We start from the raw sequence: 20,323 nt of genomic DNA, 5'->3' as shown, positions 1-20,323 counted from the left end.
GTGGTAGTTGTATAACTGCAGAAGAAAAGTTAGAAGCTCTTAAATTTGCAAAAGAAAAAATATCCTCATTCCAATAACCTTATACCAACATTAGTCAACAGTAGCACCAATAGATTGTTGGAAAATGCACATTGGTTCAGAAACTGTAGCTGGTAATGAAAAGATCATGGTAGCAGTAGAGCAACTGCCAACAGCTGCAGCATCATCAGCTTCAGCAGAAAGAATACTTTCCACATTTGGTTTGGTGCAGTCAAAACAGAGAATTCACTTGGCTACTGACAAAACTGCAAAACTTGTGTTTCTTTTTATGCCATAAATAAATCTAATGTGTAGGCTTAGTATGATGTACAAATCTGGCAAGGCAACTGCCAACTATTGTAACTATTAACCGCATTGCTGTTTCTATACTTTTGCAGTTTGTGATTTGTCTGTAGTTTGCTGTGCCATGCCATGATTCAATGTGACACTGTTAAGTCATTTAAATGAAATATATTAAAATTACAGTATTTTGAAAATAACTTTGATACTTTGTATTACTAGGTTTATTTGTTTACTTGATCAATTTTACAGAAATCAAATTAAAATACATATTTAATTCATAAAAATAAAATCAGATTTTCTAAAAGTTGCTTAAAAACAAACAAAATAAAAAAAATAAAAAACACAGATTTTTTTTTCCCCATACCGTTTTGCAGTGTTGGGAGAGCAAATTGCCAATTGTAATTTGCACCCATATATTACCAGATTTTCATTCCAACCAGCCATACGGTGTATGGCCATGTTAAGACTAGATTAAAGGCACATACATACTAATGCTGAACTCCTATGTAAATAATTGTGAATTTAAATGGACATTCAGAGTCAGAAGACCCACATTTAACATTTCAATAATTTTCTAAATCTTCTATTGCTATGTCTCTGTGACAAAGTACAATCAGTATAAAATGCACTGAATCAGCTTTTATGCTTGACTGCAATATATCTTAATTACTGTAATGCTGACCCTGTTTGCAACAGCATTGTACGTTTACTAAAAGTATTAAAATGCATTTTACCACATATAAATAAACAGGACACACAATTTTAGGTGTGTAAAGTTAACAGTAATGATATCAAAGGTACAAGACATCGCAATACGGGCTAAAATCACTAAGCCGCAAACTAAGTCACAATTGTAATCTGCAATGGTTTCTTTTTCTAGCAATTTATACACAAACATCATGAGAATGATTTTAATGTACTCCACATACTTTACACATTTATTTGCTGAAATACATTTTCTGGACAACATTTTTCATCATTTATAGTTGCAAATATCAACCATGTCACACCAATTGACAGCCTCCAATACTTTCCTTTGGCCACTAACACCCTTCTACACTGCCCGGCTATTTAATTAGACAATTTATGGGGGTTCAAGAGATTTTCCCTCACTATCTCATAACATAGTTACATAGTAGTTAAGGCTGAATAAAGACTTGCATCCATTGAGTTCAAGGTTTAGCGAGTATGATCTATTAGCTTCATCCCGTGTTATACGTAGTGTATTCTGATATCTTTAAATTCCAGTTATGATTATTTGTCGCTCTTCTTTGGATTTTTTTCCAGTTCTATTACGTCCTTTCTATAGTGCGGGCCCAGAATTACACTCCATATTCCAGATGCGGTCTAACCAATGCTTTGTACAGTGGTATAATTACTTTTGAGTCCCTAGTAGCCATACAACTTTTTATACATGCTAGTATACTGTTGGCCTTATTTGTTGCTATGTGACATTGAGCACTACATCCCAGTTTGTTATCAATATGGACTCCTAGGTCCTTTTCAAGTTCTGAATTACCCAATGCCTCCCAACTAAGATTATAATTAGTACATTGGTTATGTCTCCCAAGATGCATAACTTTGCAATTATCCACATTGAACCTAATTTTCCACTTTTTTGCCCACTCATCTAAGTTACTTAGATAGCTTTGAAGCGCGGAGACATCCTCGGTTGATCTAATTACTCTACTCAGTTTTGGGTCATCAGCAAAGACGGAAACATTGGTGAGTATTTCCACCCCAATGTCGTTAATAAATATGTTAAATAAAATGGTCCCTAGTACCAACCCCTGTGGCACTCCACTTAGTACTGGTATCATATCTGATACTGCTCCGTTCGCAACCACTCTCTGTTCTCTATTTCACAGCCAGTTCCGTACCCATCTACAAATTCGTTCCCAGATCCTCCATTTTATGAGGTACTGTATCAAAAGCCTTAGCAAAATCTAGGAAGACCATATCTATAGCGTTTTTATTATCAACGTTGTTGCGGACATCCTCGTAGAAGCCTAGTAAATTTGTTTGGCATGAGCGATTTTTTACAAACGCATGTTGGCTAATACTGATTAAACTATGGAGATCTAAATATTTTGGATCCCACCCCTTAAAAATCCCTCAAATAATTTACCCACTATTGATGTTAAGCTCACAGTTCTGTAATTAGATGGGTCATTCCTTTTTCCAATAACCTTCACATAGATCACATACTGTGGAATTTACACACATACCTGCTGCGTTGCCTGCGGATTTCACTTTCTTATTGAATTGCGCAGGCAGAAAAACATCCGGCAAAGTGGGAATTAGCATAAGACGGGATTTTACACTACGGAACTAGTGGGTGTGGTATGAGCTGGTGATAGGTGGCATTCAAGCAGGCAAGTGCGACGCAGCTACTTGAGGGCTCGGTGGCTCAATACAGGTTATTTTCTCTCTCTCTCTCTCTAGGGGGGTCTTGGACCCCCATGAGGGAGAACAGCCCCTGCAAGTCGGAGTCTACTGACCGTCGGAATCCAAACTGTCAGGAGGCCATCCAGGACTTGAACTACCTAATTGAGTTTACCTAATTGAGTTTAAGTTAAATTAAATGAAAACACTTACAGAGTGAATCCTCGAGAAATAACTTCTGTCTCCTGGATCAGACGAAGAGATTTTCTCACTAAGTTGGTAAAGGCCCGGCTGTTAGCAACGGTCATTTCCAGCTGACCACAATATTTTTTTAATTTTACTTGCAGCCTGATTGCACTCCATGTTTTAAGCACTCGTAGGACGGCAAAAATGGCAAAGAAAAGTAGGCTGGGCCCCCAGATGAACAAGGAGGAGAAGTGCCATGATTTCAGTGCAGCCATGGCGCTGAGAAACGCAATCAAAACAGACATATCCCTGCGAAAAGAATGGAAAATGAACAGTCAGAGCTCAATACATTACAACAATATAATAATTTATATTAATCCAAAAAAAGATTTTTTTTACCACGTTCTATAGAATTAAATACAACTGATATGTGAAATGGAGGAAAAGAGAATATTAAAGTAACTGTATGCCTGTCCACATGTTTTGGCATGCGTGAACATAAGGGCTGAGTCTAAGACAGTAACTTTGTATCTGTATGTTGCCATTCAAGGGGAGCAAATATTATTCCTCTGCAGGATAAATACTGGCTGCTTTTGCATGTAGCCCACAAATTCTGTACAGATTTATGTTTACACTGCAATTTAGATTTCAGGATGGACACACCCCACCCATATCCATGTTTTTCCGCACCTACAGTGCAGTGCCCAGGAGCAGTGACTTTTTGATGTCAAAATCAGAATCAAGCTCATAGGCCTCAAACAAATAACAAACGGTGGGCAAAGCCTGGGACCTCAGAGACACAATCAGAAACCATAATGAAGAGTTGCTGTCCTGTCAATCATATCCGTACTTGCAGAACATCTACTGAATAGATCAAGCATCATTTACAACAAATTTAAACACTGGAGTATTATACAAACATAATGTTCTTATAATACTGAAAAAGAATCCATTGGCTGGACTGTACCAAATATTAGGTGTTGCTAGGGAGCGTAGAGTTGGAAGATGTTCTTTCTGTTGATTCTGGGTCTGACCAGCAGACAGGATCCCTGGGTCAAGCAACTCAATCAGCTCTACATCCTCCTGTATTAGGACTTCCTGTAGCAGGATTGAACGCATGCAATCCAGTCGGAACCCAATATCCTAGCAGAGTTAAAACAAAAAAGGAGATGGCTATTAACTAAGTGGAACATATTAACCAAAGAGTGCATTTTACTTCTATGCTCCTGTAATGTACATATTATCCCTGAAGATAACAGACTTAACCTGTAAACTACTACTACGTCATCATCATCATCGTCTTTATATAGCATGTCACGCCAAAAGAACTCAAAGAGATGTACACTTGAAGGAAAGAGAAATTATGTTGCAAATAATAAATAACTCACTCAGTTACACACAGTGAAAGTGTCTCCCACATTTTTGGAAGGTGCTATAATGGGGAATAATACACAAGCTACAGTCACTTGATTGTCTGTGGCATCTGTTGTCCTGACACTGTATAAGATTTCAACAAGTTCATTTTCACACTGCATTTTGGCAACAACAAAAAAGTCTGACAAGCCAAGCTGTGCCAAACCAGCATCACTGTCAGGGTGCCGGATGGGGTCCCGACAGTCAGGATCCTGACAGGCATTCACCCGACGTCGGGATCCCGACTGTCAAAACACCAGCAGCCAGGTTACCGCCGGCCGTTGGCTATTTTTCCTCATGGGGGTCCACAACCCCCATAGAGGGAGAATAGAATAGGTAGCTCGCGTAGCGAGCCACCGTGCCCGCAAGGGGCTTTGTTGTGCTCGCCATGCTGTCTGGGTCCGGCCAGTCGGGATCCCGATGTTGGGATAATGACTGTCGGACCCCTATACTACACCCTACTGTCATACATTGGAGGCAATTCATTTTGGTGGGATGTGCCACCTTGTGCAGCTGAGCCATGAATATACTGGGCCATGGAGTGATGGAATCACATTTTATTTTCCATTGTGTGACACCCAGATGTGTGTGTGTGTGACATTTACCTGTGCACCAGGCAATGTTCTGCTGAGATTCCCTGGGTCCTGAAATTCATGAACTTGTAAAAAGTTTTAAATAGGAAAAATAAATGTTTAACTAGTAGGAGCACTAGAACTCCATAACTGGTTCTAAAATAACTTGGAGTATGATCAGCCACTGCAGGGAAGAACATGGTAGTAATGGAAGCATTGTTAGTTTTTCATAGATTGCATGTTGTGTAATATTCACACTGAGAACAAAGATTGCTTATTGCTAGAATATGAAGAAAAGCTGATTAGAAGACAAAATGCTGTTGTTTGGACTCCAAAATAGTTTTGTTTGCAGTAGTATTTCCTAATGCTTACTAACTGGTTTCAGCTTGCTGCATATGATTCATCAGCGAGGTGCGTGCCCACTGATTCACAAGATGCCACGTGAGAACACCACACCAATATGGATCTCTACAGAGAGAGCGCAGGGAGCAAGGGTCATCCTTCACCATGTATCTATGATCACTTTATGTGTTCAAGTCACTTCATTGTGCAGTTTGAGTTTTAATTATAGGTGCTGGTCCGATGTTAGGAACTAAAGATATGTACATTTTAGTAAAATGTATAATAAACGTTTGCTTAATGAACGAAACAAATCTAAGCAGGTGCTCGAGCTCATAAAGGGCCAGTGAACAGCCAAAATGGTCAGAATCCTATGACTTATCAAGGGAGGATCTAAGCTGCATAAGTGTCACTATGATAGAAGTTTCAGCATCTGTATGATATTCAGTAATAAAGGGTTACATTTATACACCAGAATTCATATGTAGTCCCTGATTCCTCATTGACTGGTAGGGTGTGATTTATTAGATAGACAGTCAATGAGTCGACACAAAAAGGTCAACACATGAAAATGTTGACTTTTTTAGTTTTTGTTGTCAATGTTAAAACCTGTTGGCACTGTAAAACATCTACATTATATTCATATCTACTGTACATACAAAAGCCTATTTATTGGGGGGTTCACCTTCCTGAAACCTCAGCAGGTCTCCTTAAACCCCAACAGTCAACTAAAGATCTCACCTCTGCTAGTACAACTTCCCATTAATGTTATCTGGCATTTCTTTAAAAAAGTGCTGCATAGGCCACATTTAGGGCCAGATTCTCTAAGCTTCAAAAGTGATAAAATGGAGAGAGATAAGCAGCCAGCCAATCAGCTCCTACCTGCCATGTCACAGACTGTGCTTGAAAAATGTCAGACAGAAGCCGATTGGCTGGCTGTTTATAACTCTCAATTTTATCACTTTTGAAGCTTAGAGAATCTGGCCCAAAACCCGCTACCACACTTCTATAAGGAATAATGAGAATGAATGTGAACATTGTCGCTCTAATATGAGTGAAAATGTAATACATGTCTGTAGCAGCACTGGGCTAGGAGGAGGTAAAACAGTAGTGAAAGACCAGTTGTCTGATAAGCGAGGAAGCACAAACACACACATTAGGTGATCGTCACATAATTACATTTGGTTTTAAGTTGGATTATTATGAAAAGTTACAAAATATTGGGTCGATTAGTGCTGGGATGGAGGTCCTGGAGCTATTCAATTGGCGATAATATTAAGGCTCCTGAGGCGCAAGCAGAATTCAGAGTACACTACTGCTGCAATTCCATATTCTGCATTTAGTGGAGCGCAAACAGCATCACTGCAGGCACTTATGGTTGGAAAATGCCAGTTCTGGTGACTAAACAACCAGTTTAATAAGGCTTGGAAATTCATTTACTGACTAGCAGTGATGGCAATTGCTCATTCCAGGCACTATTCATACAGCTTTGAATGGATCCCTATATCTTGTTCCATATTTATGGGACTTATTAAACGCATTTGTATAAGTGCTGGCATTGCAGGGTGTGGATTATTAGGTCGACAGTCAATACGATGTCCTCTATTGGTCAACAGCCAAAAGGTTGACATGGACAAAAGATCAATGCGCCGTTTTCACGGATTTCGGCGTCGGCATATGTTGTGTAATATGTCCGCTCGTCATGCTTCGGGATCTAGGGGTTCGCTAAACTCAGCACACTATTATATTATCCCTCTATGCTGACGTGGATGGAGAAGTAAGAAGAAGTCAGTTAACCCCTTCCTGACGCAGCATGTTTTTGCCTTCCTGACAGAGCCCTTTTTTTCAAATCTGACATGTATCACTTAAGTGGGGATAACTTTTTTTTGCTTTTACTTATCCCAGTGATTTTGAGATTGTTTTCTCGTGACACATTGTACTTCAAGTTAGTGGTAAATTTGGGTCGATACAGTCTGTGTTTTTTTGTGAAAAATACCAAAATGTCGTAAAAAAATTTGAAAATTTAGCAATTTTCAAAATGTTAAATTTTCTGCTTGTGAGACAAATAATCATACCACTCAAAATAGTTAATAACTAACATAGACCATATGTCTACTTTATGTTTCCATCATTATTTCAACCTCCTTTTAATTTTTTTGGACACTAGGAGGCTTAAAATATGAATAGCAAATTCTCAAATTTTCAAGAAAATTTCAAACACTGATTTTTTTTAGGGACCAGTTCAGTTCTGATGTGACTTTGAGGGACTTGTATGTGAGACACCCCCATAAATGATGCCATTTCAAAAACTGCACCCCTCACAGTATTCAAAACAGCATTTTGGAAGTTTGTTAACCCTTTAGGTGTTTCACAGGAATTAAAAAAAAGTGTAGGTGAAATTTCAAAATTTCATTTTTTTTGCAGATTTGCAATTTTAATACATTTTTCTAAGGAACACAGTAGATTTTACTAGAGAAATGTGACTAAAAATTGATTCCCCCAATTCTTTTGTTTTCATAAATATCCTATATGTGGCCCTAGTGTGCACGTTGACCAAACCACAGGCTTCATAATAGAAGGAGCACCTACTTGATTTTGGAGCCTCCTTTTTATGAGATTATTTTTTAGGCACCATGTAGGTTTCTAGGCACCATAAGATGCTAAAAGTTAGGAACCCCCCCACAAGTGACCCCATTTTGCAAACTACACCCCTCAGGGAATTCATCTAGGTGTATAGTGTACATTTCAAACCCCCAGGGGTTTCACCAATTGTGGTACAACTGGGCAGTGAAAATGAAAAATTAAATTTTTTACACAAAAATGCAGTTCTGGCTCAAAATTTTTCATTTTCACAAGGAATGAAGGAGACAAAGCACCCCAAAATCTGTGCCCCAATTTCTCCCGAGTACGGCAATGCCTCACATGTGACCAAAAAATACCATTTGGGTGCATGGCAGGACTCAGAAGGGAAGGAGTGATTGGATTTTGCAGCTCAGATTCTGGTGGAATGTTGGTGGGTGCTATGTCGCATTAGCAAGACCCCCGAAGCACCAATACAGTGGAACCCCCCCACAAGTGATCCCATTTTGCAAACTACACCCCTTAGGGAATTCATCTAGGGGTATAGTGTACATTTCAAACCCCCAGCGGTTTCACCAATTTTGATACAACTGGGCTGTGCAAATGAAAAATTTCATTTTTTTACACAAAAATGCAGTTCTGGCTAAAAATTTTTCATTTTCACAAGGAATGAAGGAGACAAAGCACCCCAAAAGCAAGGATTATACTCACGATAATACCTTTTCTTCGGAATACTTCATGGCAGCCATTACATTGGGTTTATCCCCCTCTCTCTCCCAATTAGACAGGTAGTTTTTTCCTCCCTAGGATCCAGCTCCTCCTCTTCCTCTTGCTATATAACTGAGCACCTCCCCTTAAACCATAGTCTTTTGAATGTCTCCGTCCCGATCCTAGGGAAAAAACAGAAACAGGGAGGGCTAAAAAAATATGGGCTGCCATGAAGTATTCCGAAGAAAAGGTATTATCGTGAGTATAATCCTTGCTTTCTCCTTCATACTTCATGGCAGCCATTACATTGGGATGTACCAAAGCAGTAGGGCGGGATATACAATACCTCAAGCTAGCGCTTGCCTCAGAACCTCACTTCCGAAACGTGCTCCTGCCACGTCCAGGGCATAATGCTTGGAAAACGTATGCAGAGATTTCCAAGTAGCAGCTTGACATATCTCACTGGCCGATACGTTCGCCTCTCTCGCCCATGAAACCGCCATTGCCCGTGTCGAGTGTGCCTTTATACCCTCCGGGACTGGACGTCCTACTTTCTTGTAGGTAAAGGAAATAACTTCTTTAAGCCATCGTGAAATTGTCTGTTTCGCTGGAACGAATCCCTTCTTCGCCCCTTGCGGAATCACAAACAAATTCTCTGTTTGTCTGAATGAAGCAGATCTATCCAAATAAATTTTAATGGCTCTAACCACATCTAACGAATGCAAATTTTCTTCTTTTTTATTTGCAGGATTGGGAAAAAAACAAGGTAAAATAATTTCCTGATTTAAATGAAAAAATGACACCACTTTTGGCAAAAAAGAATTTTTAGTCTTCAGGACTACTTTATCCGGGAATATCTTCAGATATTGCTCCTGAATGCACAGCGCCTGGAGCTCACTAACCCTTCTGGCTGAAGTGATCGCTACCAGGAACGCCACCTTCCATGTCAAAAACTTGAGGCTTGTCCTGTCCAACGGCTCGAATGGAGCCTCCATAAGCCCATTTAGCACCAAGTTAAGATCCCATTGAGGAACCAAAGAACGAACCCTCGGCCGGATTCTCTTGATGGCCTGACAGAACCTTTTTACTAGAGAATGTTCTGCCAGCCTTTGGTCTAATAACACACTTAGGCCCTTATTCTGGTTGGTGCGGCCAGAGCCGCACACGGGGCTCCGGCCGCACAAACCAATCCCCGCCCACCCTACGGATCGCCACGGCCGTCCGTACACGGACGGCTGGCGATCCGCATAAAAATGGTGGAGGCTACGCCTCCACCATGGTGGGAGCTGCCCCCTGCATTCGATGGTCGTCGACGATCGAAGGCAGGTCCGCACGCCGCGGCAGCTCCCGCAAGCTGAGACCACACGGACAATCGTCCGTGTGGTAGCTTGTATGGGGGCTGAAAGCTGACATCCGGCGACGTCAGCTTTCCGCCCCCATGAGCTGCGTCATGCCCTCATTTCCATGCATACGCCCCGCGTTTGCATGGGAACGCCCATGAAACGCGGGGCGTACACATAGGGAAATGAGGGGATGAAGCCCCTCACTCCCCTATACGCCCCCTTTGCGGCGTAGTAAATTTATGTGCGGCGAATTCGCCTGCACATGCGCAGATTGACCTCTGCGCATGTGCAGACGGAAAACATCGGCGGTACGGCCGCACGCGGGCCGTACCGCTCGAATCTGAATAAGGGCCTTAATGCCGAGACGTGCACTTTCAGGGTAGAAACTGCTAAACCTTTGTTGAAACCGTCACACAGAAACTGTAGCACATGAGAGATGGATGCATTTGGAAACTGAAATTTGCCTTTAGACCAATTAGCAAATATCCTCCAGACTCTGTAATAGATAGCCGACGAAACCTTTTTTCTCGCCTGGAGCAGTATCTCTATCACCTCTGGGGATAGGTGCTTCTCCCTTAGCTGCTGCCTCTCAATTTCCACGCCGTCAACGACAAGTTCTGCGGATCTTGGCATCTGATTGGTCCCTGAGACAGAAGGTCTGATGACACTGGCAGAAACAGAGGTCCGGCTACCGCCATGCTCTCTAGCATCGGGAACCAAGCCCTTCTGGCCCAATATGGAAGAACTATCAGCACCTGACATCTCTCCGACCTGATCTTCCATAACACTCTGTGGATGAGAGAAAATGGTGGGAACACATAGGCTAGGGAATAGTTCCACTCTTGAGATAGGGCGTCGATTCCGCACGACCCGCGTGCTGGGTACCGTGAGAAAAACCGGGGAACTTTCTTGTTGACCGATGTCGCCATTAGGTCGATCTCTGGCATGCCGAAGTTTTCTACTATGAGCTGGAAGACTGACTGCTTTAGTTCCCATTCGCCTGGAATTAATGTATTGCGACTCAAGAAGTCTGCTGCTTGATTTTCTTCTCCCGGAATGTGCAAGGCTGTAATAGACAGCAGGTTTACTTCGGCCCAAGACATTATATTCTCTACTTCCTCCAACAACACCCGACTTCTTGTGCCTCCTTGTCGGTTGATGTAAGAGACTGTCGTGACATTGTCTGAGAACACCCGCACATGTGACCCCTTTATGTCGTTCGCGAAGAATTTTATCGCTTGCCACACTGCCCTCAACTCTCTGTGGTTCGAGGACCAGTTTTTTTCTTGTATTGACCACCTTCCTTGGCACGATCTTCCTACCCCATGCGCCCCCCAGCCTGAGGCGCTGGCATCTGTAGTTATCACTACAAATGACGGACTTTGTAGGGACCATCTTCTTTCTCTTAACAGATCGTAGCTCCACCAATTCAAGGAGACCTTTACTGCGTTTGGAATCCTTATTGTTTGATCTAGTGGCGTATGATCTCGTGAGAATCTCAGGAGAAACCACTGCAGTGGCCTCATTCTCCATCTTGCCCAAGGCGTAACTTCTACTGCTGAAGCCATCATCCCGAGCAAACTCATTGCAGTTCTTAAGGGCACGCGGGGTTCGCTGTGAATAAGAGAAATCAGCTGCTGGACTTTCTCGCACCTCTTCTCTGAGAGCGCTATTTGGAAAGAGACGGTGTCTACCAAGATGCCTAGAAATTGAATCCTTCTTGATGGAGTGAGACGACTTTTTTCCCAGTTGATCATCCAGCCGTGCCTTTGAAGAAACTCGATGGTATAGTCTCTTGCTAGTACACTTTCTTCCTCGGACTGTGCTGCTATCAAGATGTCGTCTAGATATGCCCACACCATCACCTTTTGCCTTCTTAGGCTTTCTATTAATACTACCAGAACCTTCGTGAAGACCCGGGGTGATGAGGTTAGCCCGAATGGCAGGCATGTGAACTGGAAATGTCTTTCTTTTATGGCAAACCTTAGATACTTTCTGTCGGCCGGAAAGATGGGAATATGAAAGTACGCATCCTTCAGGTCGATTGCTACCAGATAATCGTCCTTCCTGATTCCCATCAAGATCGACTTGGTTGTTTCCATATGAAACTTCTTTTTTCTTAGACGATCGTTCAGACCCCTCAAGTCGAGGATGGTTCTGAACCCGCCTGAGGCTTTGCTTATAACAAACAACCGGGAGTAATACCCCAGTCCTCTTTCTTTTAACGGAACTTCTTCGACTGCTTTCGTGTCGATCAGATCCTGCACGCTTGACTTTAACACCTCCTTTTCCGCTTCTGATAGGGGAAGATTGGAGCTTAAAAACTTTGCCCATTTTGGCTTTAACAGAAATTCTAACCGGTATCCTTGAGATACTATCTCTAAGACCCATTTGTCCGAGACGTTGTGCTCCCAGACGTGAGCAAATTCCAACAGTCTTCCTGCTACTGGAATCCGCTCCATAGCGCCCCTGGCGTCACTGCTTCTGGGCTGTACTAGAGCTTTCGCCTCTCTTTTTAATGTACTGGCGAAAAAACGCTCGTGACGTACCTGATGCGTATTTGTCACGAAAAGGTCTACCTGGTCTGTAAGACCTGGCCTGCCTAAATGATTGCCTATTGGAGTAGGCATTAAATCTACCTCTCCTGTCCTGGGGTAACCTGACCGATTTACCCCCCGACATCCTCTGAATCATTTGGTCAAGCTTACTTCCAAAGAGAAAAGCTCCCTCATATGGAAGTGTGGCCAGTTTATTTTTGGAGTGTGAGTCCGCCGACCATGACTTCAGCCAGAGTGCCCTTCTGGCTACTACTCCTGAGGTCAAAGATTTGGCTGAAAAATCCAGCATGTCCAGCGATGCCTCACATACATAATCTATGGCCATTTGTATCTGAGCCAGGCTTTTGCTCATATGATCTCGGGAGGTTTTATCCTGCATATCATCCTGCAGTGCCGCACACCATATGCGTAATGCTCTTGACAGAGAAGCTATGGCTACGCCTGCCTTTATGGACACAGAGGTAGATATATGCAAACGTTTCAGAGCACTCTCCATCCTCTTTTCCATAGGGTCCTTCAAGGAAGCCCCGTCCTCTAACGGAATAGTCGTGCGGGTAGTGACCTCAGATACAGATGCATCAATTTTGGGCACATTGCTCCATTTTAGAAACTCCTCATCTTCTAAGGGAAACATTTTCTCAACCCTTTTAAAGGACCCCACACGTTTGTCCACATTATTCCACTCTTTTATCAGTATGTCCTTGACCACCTTGTGGACAGGAAAGCATCTGCCTTTCCTTGACCTATCTTCAAAAAGAGTGTCCAACTCCGTTTTAACCGGCTGCTTGTAATTCAAGGTCTTATATAAGTTTTTTAACACCACTTCCACAAGACCTAAATCAAACAAACGCTCGTCTTCAATCACTTCTCCAGATTCGGCCGTGGAACCACCTGTGCCATCATCAGAACCGGCCCCTATTGATCCCACATCATCGTCCACATCCAAACTGGTCTGGGACCTAGACCTTTTATTGCCAGAGTATTCCTTTTTTGAGACAAAATTTTTCTCCATCCATTCTCTAAGTTCTGCTATCTGGCTAGATACTGAAGCAGATTCCTTCTTCTGAAGACAACATCTGCATAATACATCCTCTCCAATAAACGACTTGTCACACTCAGGGCAAATCTTATCCAATCGCTTTTTAGCTGTCTTCTTTTTAGCCACAACAGGCACACTAAAACAGAAGAAAAAGACAACTAACTAACTGACTATCCAGCATAAAAGTACCATAACCAGTCCTCACTGAGGACTTACCTGGGCAGCGGTGTATTCACATTAGGAGAGGCTCCCTCCATACTGCAGCCGAGTTTCCACAGAGCAACCACGCAGACAAGAAGCAGCAGCGCCTGTTACACCGGCCAGGCGCTATATATACTGTTCTTCCGCCCTGTGGTACGCACGCGACCCGCGCTGGAACGCAGGCCGCGTGCTGACGCGTCGCATATGCGTCACGTCCGCTCGTGCGTCACGCCCGCTCGTGCGTCACGTCCGCCCGCGCGTCTCACACGGGACGCCGAGCAAGGAAGCGCCATACGCTTCCTGTCAGTGGAACGCACGCGGTCTGCCCATGCACCGCAGACCGCGCGCCGGAAGCTCGCGTCACTCCCCTCCGGCGTCTGCTTTCCCCATACCCGAAAACAGACGCCAGCCTGGGGGAACACGCTGCCGCTCTGCAGTGCTCTGGACTCACCATACTTGCGCCATGGCTCCCGCACTTAAAGGCTTTAGGTGAGTCCCCATACCTCCTCGATACTGGGTTACAGGCTCCGCCAACCCATTCGTTGAGCACAGATCCATGCCACCGGCTCCGGATCACATACATAGGGTAAGGCACCGCCACCCCACGCTGCCAGGTCTCTTTTCTAATCATGTCTCTACACTACTCTAACTACCTGTTTACAGACAGAGGAGACAGGAAAAAGACTATGGTTTAAGGGGAGGTGCTCAGTTATATAGCAAGAGGAAGAGGAGGAGCTGGATCCTAGGGAGGAAAAAACTACCTGTCTAATTGGGAGAGAGAGGGGGATAAACCCAATGTAATGGCTGCCATGAAGTATGAAGGAGAAATCTGTGCCCCAATTTCTCCCGAGTACGGCAATGCCTCACATGTGACAAAAAATACCAGTTGGGTGCATGGCAGGACTCAGAAGGGAAGGAGTGATTTTTGGATTTTGCAGCTCAGATTCTGGTGGAATGAATGGTGGGTGCTATGTGGCATTAGCAAGACCCCCGAAGCACCAATACAGTGGAACCCCCCCACAAGTGACCCCATTTTGCAAACTACACCCCTCAGGGAATTCATCTAGGGGTATAGTGTACATTTCAAACCCCCAGGGGTTTCACCAATTGTGGTACAACTGGGCTGTGCAAATGAAAAATTACATTTTTTACACAAAAATGCAGTTCTGGCTCAAAATTTTTCATTTTCACAAGGAATGAAGGAGACAAAGCACCCCAAAATCTGTGCCCCAATTTCTCCCGAGTACGGCAATGCCTCACATGTGACCAAAAAATACCAGTTGGGTGCATGGCAGGACTCAGAAGGGAAGGAGTGATTTTTGGATTTTGCAGCTCAGATTCTGGTGGAATGAATGGTGGGTGCTATGTGGCATTAGCAAGACCCCCGAAGCACCAATACAGTGGAACCCCCCCACAAGTGACCCCATTTTGCAAACTACACCCCTCAGGGAATTCATCTAGGGGTATAGTGTACATTTCAAACCCCCAGGGGTTTCACCAATTGTGGTACAACTGGGCAGTGAAAATGAAAAATTAAATTTTTTACACAAAAATGCAGTTCTGGCTCAAAATTTTTCATTTTCACAAGGAATGAAGGAGACAAAGCACCCCAAAATCTGTGCCCCAATTTCTCCCCAGTACGGCAATGCCTCATGTGTGACCAAAAAATGGCAGGACTGCAGCAGCACTGCAGCAGCAGCACACAGGAAGTCACAAGATCCAGGAAGCATCCAGCTGCTGGCAGCACGCTACCAGCGGTGATCAGCGGTGATCAGGTAAGTATCAGGCAAGGTTCAGGTATGTATAGCACGACAGAGTGGCCGGTGACCGCTCTGCACGCAATTCCAGACCGGAATGGCGTCTGCAGCGCAGTCACCGTTAGTTTAAATGACGCGCCTTGGCTGTGATTGGTCCGTCGGTCCGACGGACCAATCACAGCCTTGGGGGCAGGTGGGGTGAGGTGTGGTCATCACCGGTGACCCCCTCATGCCCCCTCACACCCGACGGTGATTGACACCTGTGTTACCGAGCGTCTGATTCGCCGGTAACACAGGAAAACGCTGCGACTGGCTGTTCACATTGAACAGCCAATCACAGCGATCGCCGACGGGGGGGGAGGCATCGCCGCCCCCCCCTGGGCATGCAGGGACATGTCTGCTGTCAGGGACAGCAGACATGTTTAAACTGTCACCGCGTCTATAGACGCGGGGACAGTTTAAAGTCATGACGTATATATACGTCATGTGTCGGGAAGTACATCCCGGCCATGACGTATATATACGTCAAATGTCGGGAAGGGGTTAAAAAAAAAAAATTTAAATAAAAATTTTAAAACCTCTGGACCGGATCCAGTATTGCTAATAAGTATATAGCACACACAAATTATTTACAATCATCTGATTACACCGTTTTATATCGCACATTAGATATATAGTATAATTTTAGTTCACTTATACATACTTTAGTTTTGATGTAATACAAATGTTGCATCATGTGCCATTAAACACACATTTATTATGTTCTCTCTCTCTCTTCTGAGTGAGTTTCCATATAAAAGGTTACACTTCATCATCAGACATCACAGGCAAAGACTAAATTGATTCACATAAAAATGAGCAAATATAAACTCAGTGAGATTTTTATCTTATTGGTCTTGCACATTTCATAAACAAGATCACTAAAGCAAGATTTTACGATGCATACATACAAACACATTACATAAGCATAAATATTATATACATAAAGAAGCACACAGTCACAAAACAACTGTGGTTACTAGTGGTCAAGAGAAAGCGTAGGTGGGCTGTAAGCAGGAGGCATTTGTGGGAATCAAACATGCGATTTATGTTTACTTATACATATTAAAAGAATATTACACATGGCCAGGAAGCTTTATAAGGCAGCACAGAACTCAGGAATGTGCTGCTCCAACAACAGTAGTCACAGTCATCTGCTTCCCACAAATCATCATCATCAGCTCCTACCAACAGTTTAGCAGTTGCCATCGGTGCCAAGGGCTAGGGACATCTCACTGCCAGGATACTACTTTCCCCACAATATTTTTTGAATACCAGCATTCATCCTACATTTCTACAAACTTTCTATAATGGGCTCCAAATCAGACAGAAAAGCTCTGGATGATGCGGTTGCCTGGTATAAAGGCACACTTACCCTATTTTATAGTTTCCCTTGTACATTTTTGGAAATTAATGCATAGTTAGAACAATATTGCCTTCATGTCATATTGCTTCATATTTAAATGGTAAACTCTGTTGCAAGGGAGCCAACATTTTTGTACCTGGCACAAATTCCTGTAGTTCCTCCCAAAATGGTTTTGAGTTCATATTTATTGCCCTCATAATATCATGTTTGGGAGTTCAGTGCAGCGACAATGGTCACGTCTGATATAAATAAAAACTTGGAAAAAAATGGTGCAAGGCAATGGATGACCAACACAAACCCCAGATGTTTCCTGTGCAGAACCACAATAACCACAGAACCTCACCACAGGTTAAAAAAAGTGAATAGATGTTGATGTTCCTGTTGTGGTGAATAGGCAACGTCACCTGCAGCTGTCAAAACCGATAGCTGACAATTCATGCATTGCTGGGCATATATATAGCAGACCGACAGTGACAGGAGAGCTATATTTGTTGGTCACACCTAGGGTTAAGAGATATTAGTACACATAATAGCCCTTGACTTGCAAGGCTGCAAATTCACACTGGCTGCAAGTGGATGTTTAACAAACATCCATTCGCATGCTGTAGGGAACACCCACATTTTTCGATGGTCGCAGACCATCGAAAGATGTTGAAGGTGCACGCATTCAACTTCTCTGTCCACCATATAGGGTGCATGAACCCGGCGAACAGAATGTTCCCCATGGGTGCACACACCCTGCGCCGATGCACAACATCTGCACAGGAGGTCCGAATGAACCAGAATAACCCCCAACATGCGTGGATACCACCTATCCCACATTGCGAGTGTTCATACATCTACCCCTTCGTTTGGGAACCACTGGACTAGGTTACTCATCCTATAATTGTAACCTACCGCTCCTAAAATAACTTTCCGCCGACCCTTCCACCTTAGAGCAAGTATTTCTGTTGAAATACTTATATTCTCCAACACTTTTTTCAAGCGATCACAAGTCAAATCTCTACTAACACCGGGTATGAACTGATATTATGAGGTGTGGCTATTAAATAATGAGACTCGTGCTATAATTTCCGTTTATTATATTAACCCCTTCAGTGACTATTCCGAGAATTTTCCGGGCTGTGCCTCGGTGCCCAGTCTGGCAAGCCTGGAAAATTTTCAGGATTGCCACCGTTTAGAGCTGGGCAGCGCTGCTGAGTTCAATCACTGGCCGGCTCCCTCCCCTCTGCCGTGCCTCCTCCTCCTCCCCCTCTGGCTTTTGTATTGAAGTCCCCGAAGCCGGCTTATGACAAGCCGGCTGCCGGGGACAAGGACGAGGTGCCGGTCCGGGCAGCGGCTGATTGACAGTTCAGCGCTGCCTGGACCCAGGGAGGCAGTGTTTTTTTTTTTTTTTAAGGGAGCGCTCCCCATAAAAAACTCCCCCAGTGGAGAGCGCTCTCCAAAAAAAAAAAAAAAACACTGAAGGGGTTGTGTTTTTTTATTCATGAGAAACCCACATATAACATAACCATTTAAGAAACCAGAATAAAGTATATAGATATTATTAAAAATGGAACACGTTGAAATACTTTTTAATTAAGTATTTTTATTACGCACAACAAAATACACAACTTAAAACATTTGTAACAGCACACGATCTGTGTAAGAATGGGAAAACTTGCAAAACGTTTTAAGATAGTCCAAGGTAAAATGTTCCCCACCCTCTTTTAATGCACACAGTATGATTTATATTTTACAATTACAGTCACGTTATTTAACAGCCACACCAGCATCTTGGCCATTTCCGAGTACAAAAATTAAAAATATATATATGTATGCCATTACCAAGAGAAACTTACCAACAATTTAATTTTTTCATCTTTTTTCTTTTCGGAAATAAAAGGGTTCCAGCCCTGCAATATTTCCACTGCTCTCTTGTAAATACTTGGCTGAAAATAATACAAATAATGTTAACATTGCAAAATATTATTGTAAAGGTCTGCATTATGATTACTTTATTTAGATGTGACCCTACTTGCTGCAATTTTCTTATTTATTTTGCCTTTGCGCACCTTTTGTCCTGACTTGATTCTATATGTTGATAAATTCCCTGTGATGCGCTAGCCACTTTGCATGCATTTCATTTGTGCGCTGAATTATGCTGTCTTAGCTGAAATCCCTAGTAATGCTTTATTTATAGCTACCCCAATGCCCACTCGGAGCTAGGAGCCCAGAGAGTGCTGATCGGTGTTGTCATACAGCAAGAACACCATCTCTTACCAAATAAAGGCAACACGTTTCCATGATTCTTCCCACTCTCACTTTGAACAAAGTAGTGCAATTCAGGAACACCAAATATATATAGTTTATGACTAATGCAATTAAATGGACTTTAAATAACGATAGATGTTATGTTTTTTATTTTAATTTTCACTTACAGGGAAAGGCCTTGTCAGGCCTACTGACCAATACTTGCTAATGCTTACAATTGCCCAGGTGGGTAAGTGGTAGTGTTCATTCTAGCACCCTGCATCTTTCAAAACCCATGCATTTCTTCTTCCCTCCCTGGGGTGTCACGCTCTACTGTGGTGGTTCTAGCACAAGTCTGGTCTGCATATCAGTTCTGAAATACAGACCACACTTTGAGCACTAAGTGGCGTTCTTATTGCATCATGCTCACCTTTGCAGTTGTGTGGACCTGTCCTCGGAATCCATGCTCTGATACATACTCCTCTTCTTCCTGTGACACTGGCGGGCATACTTCAAAATCTGTGTGTCCCAAATCCTGCAGGTACTGGTACAGTGGTGAATTCTGATAAACAAAGCATGAAAACATGTATTACCAGCATACCGCAAATTGTATTTGGCAGCAGTGAAATCAGCTGAAACAAAGAAATATTACACAACTAGTTACCAGCCTGTTAAAATGACAGAACATCATAACAGTAATGTCAGCACTGGCGGCTATCTAGTGCAAAACACCTGAATTTCCAAGTGAGGAGGAACATTAACCTTTCAATATATTTATAGTTTCTTATATAGCACAGCAGATGCCGATGCGCTGTACAATATTACAAATCAAATCAGAAATAGCTTTGGAAAAGCAATGCAAATTTTCACAAAAGCTTATGGTATCTTCAGATTTACACATATGTCAAGATTCTTGGAAGTTTCTATGGCCAATTTAACCCCTTCCTGACAGAGCCAGTTTTTGCGTTCCTGACAGAGCCCTTTTTTTCAAATCTGACATGTCTCACTTAAGTGGGGATAACTTTTTTTTGCTTTTACTTATCCCAGTGATTTTGAGATTGTTTTCTCGTGACACATTGTACTTCAAGTTAGTGGTAAATTTTCATCGATACAGTCTGTGTTTTTTTGTGAAAAATACCAAAATGTCGGAAAAAAATGGAAAATTTTGCGATTTGCAAAATGTTAAATTTTCTGCTTGTGAGACAAATAATCTTACCACTCAAAATAGTGAATAACTAACATAGACCATATGTCTACTTTATGTTGACATCATTATTTCAACTT

At 42.8% G+C, this 20,323-nt stretch overlaps 1 protein-coding gene across 3 annotated transcripts in view; it reads right to left on the bottom strand.

Annotated features, from left to right (window-relative positions):
* Nucleotides 1–20,323, bottom strand: part of VEZT (vezatin, adherens junctions transmembrane protein) — a 50,591-nt gene that overhangs the window by 13,915 nt on the left and 16,353 nt on the right. For all 3 annotated transcript variants that reach the window (XM_083182421.1, XM_083182422.1, XM_083182423.1), the window contains exons 2-5: nucleotides 19,470–19,601; nucleotides 18,649–18,738; nucleotides 3,860–4,035; nucleotides 2,920–3,201 (exon numbers count right to left, since the gene is read on the bottom strand). In XM_083182421.1, the coding sequence (XP_083038547.1) occupies nucleotides 2,920–3,201; nucleotides 3,860–4,035; nucleotides 18,649–18,738; nucleotides 19,470–19,601 (680 nt within the window). The remainder of the gene's footprint in view (nucleotides 1–2,919; nucleotides 3,202–3,859; nucleotides 4,036–18,648; nucleotides 18,739–19,469; nucleotides 19,602–20,323) is intronic.

The sequence above is a fragment of the Crinia signifera genome, chromosome 4, assembly GCF_055691185.1.
Source record: "Crinia signifera chromosome 4, ASM5569118v1, whole genome shotgun sequence".
In the NCBI taxonomy this organism is placed as follows: domain Eukaryota; kingdom Metazoa; phylum Chordata; class Amphibia; order Anura; family Myobatrachidae; genus Crinia; species Crinia signifera.
This window is presented reverse-complemented; position numbering and strand designations above follow the sequence as displayed.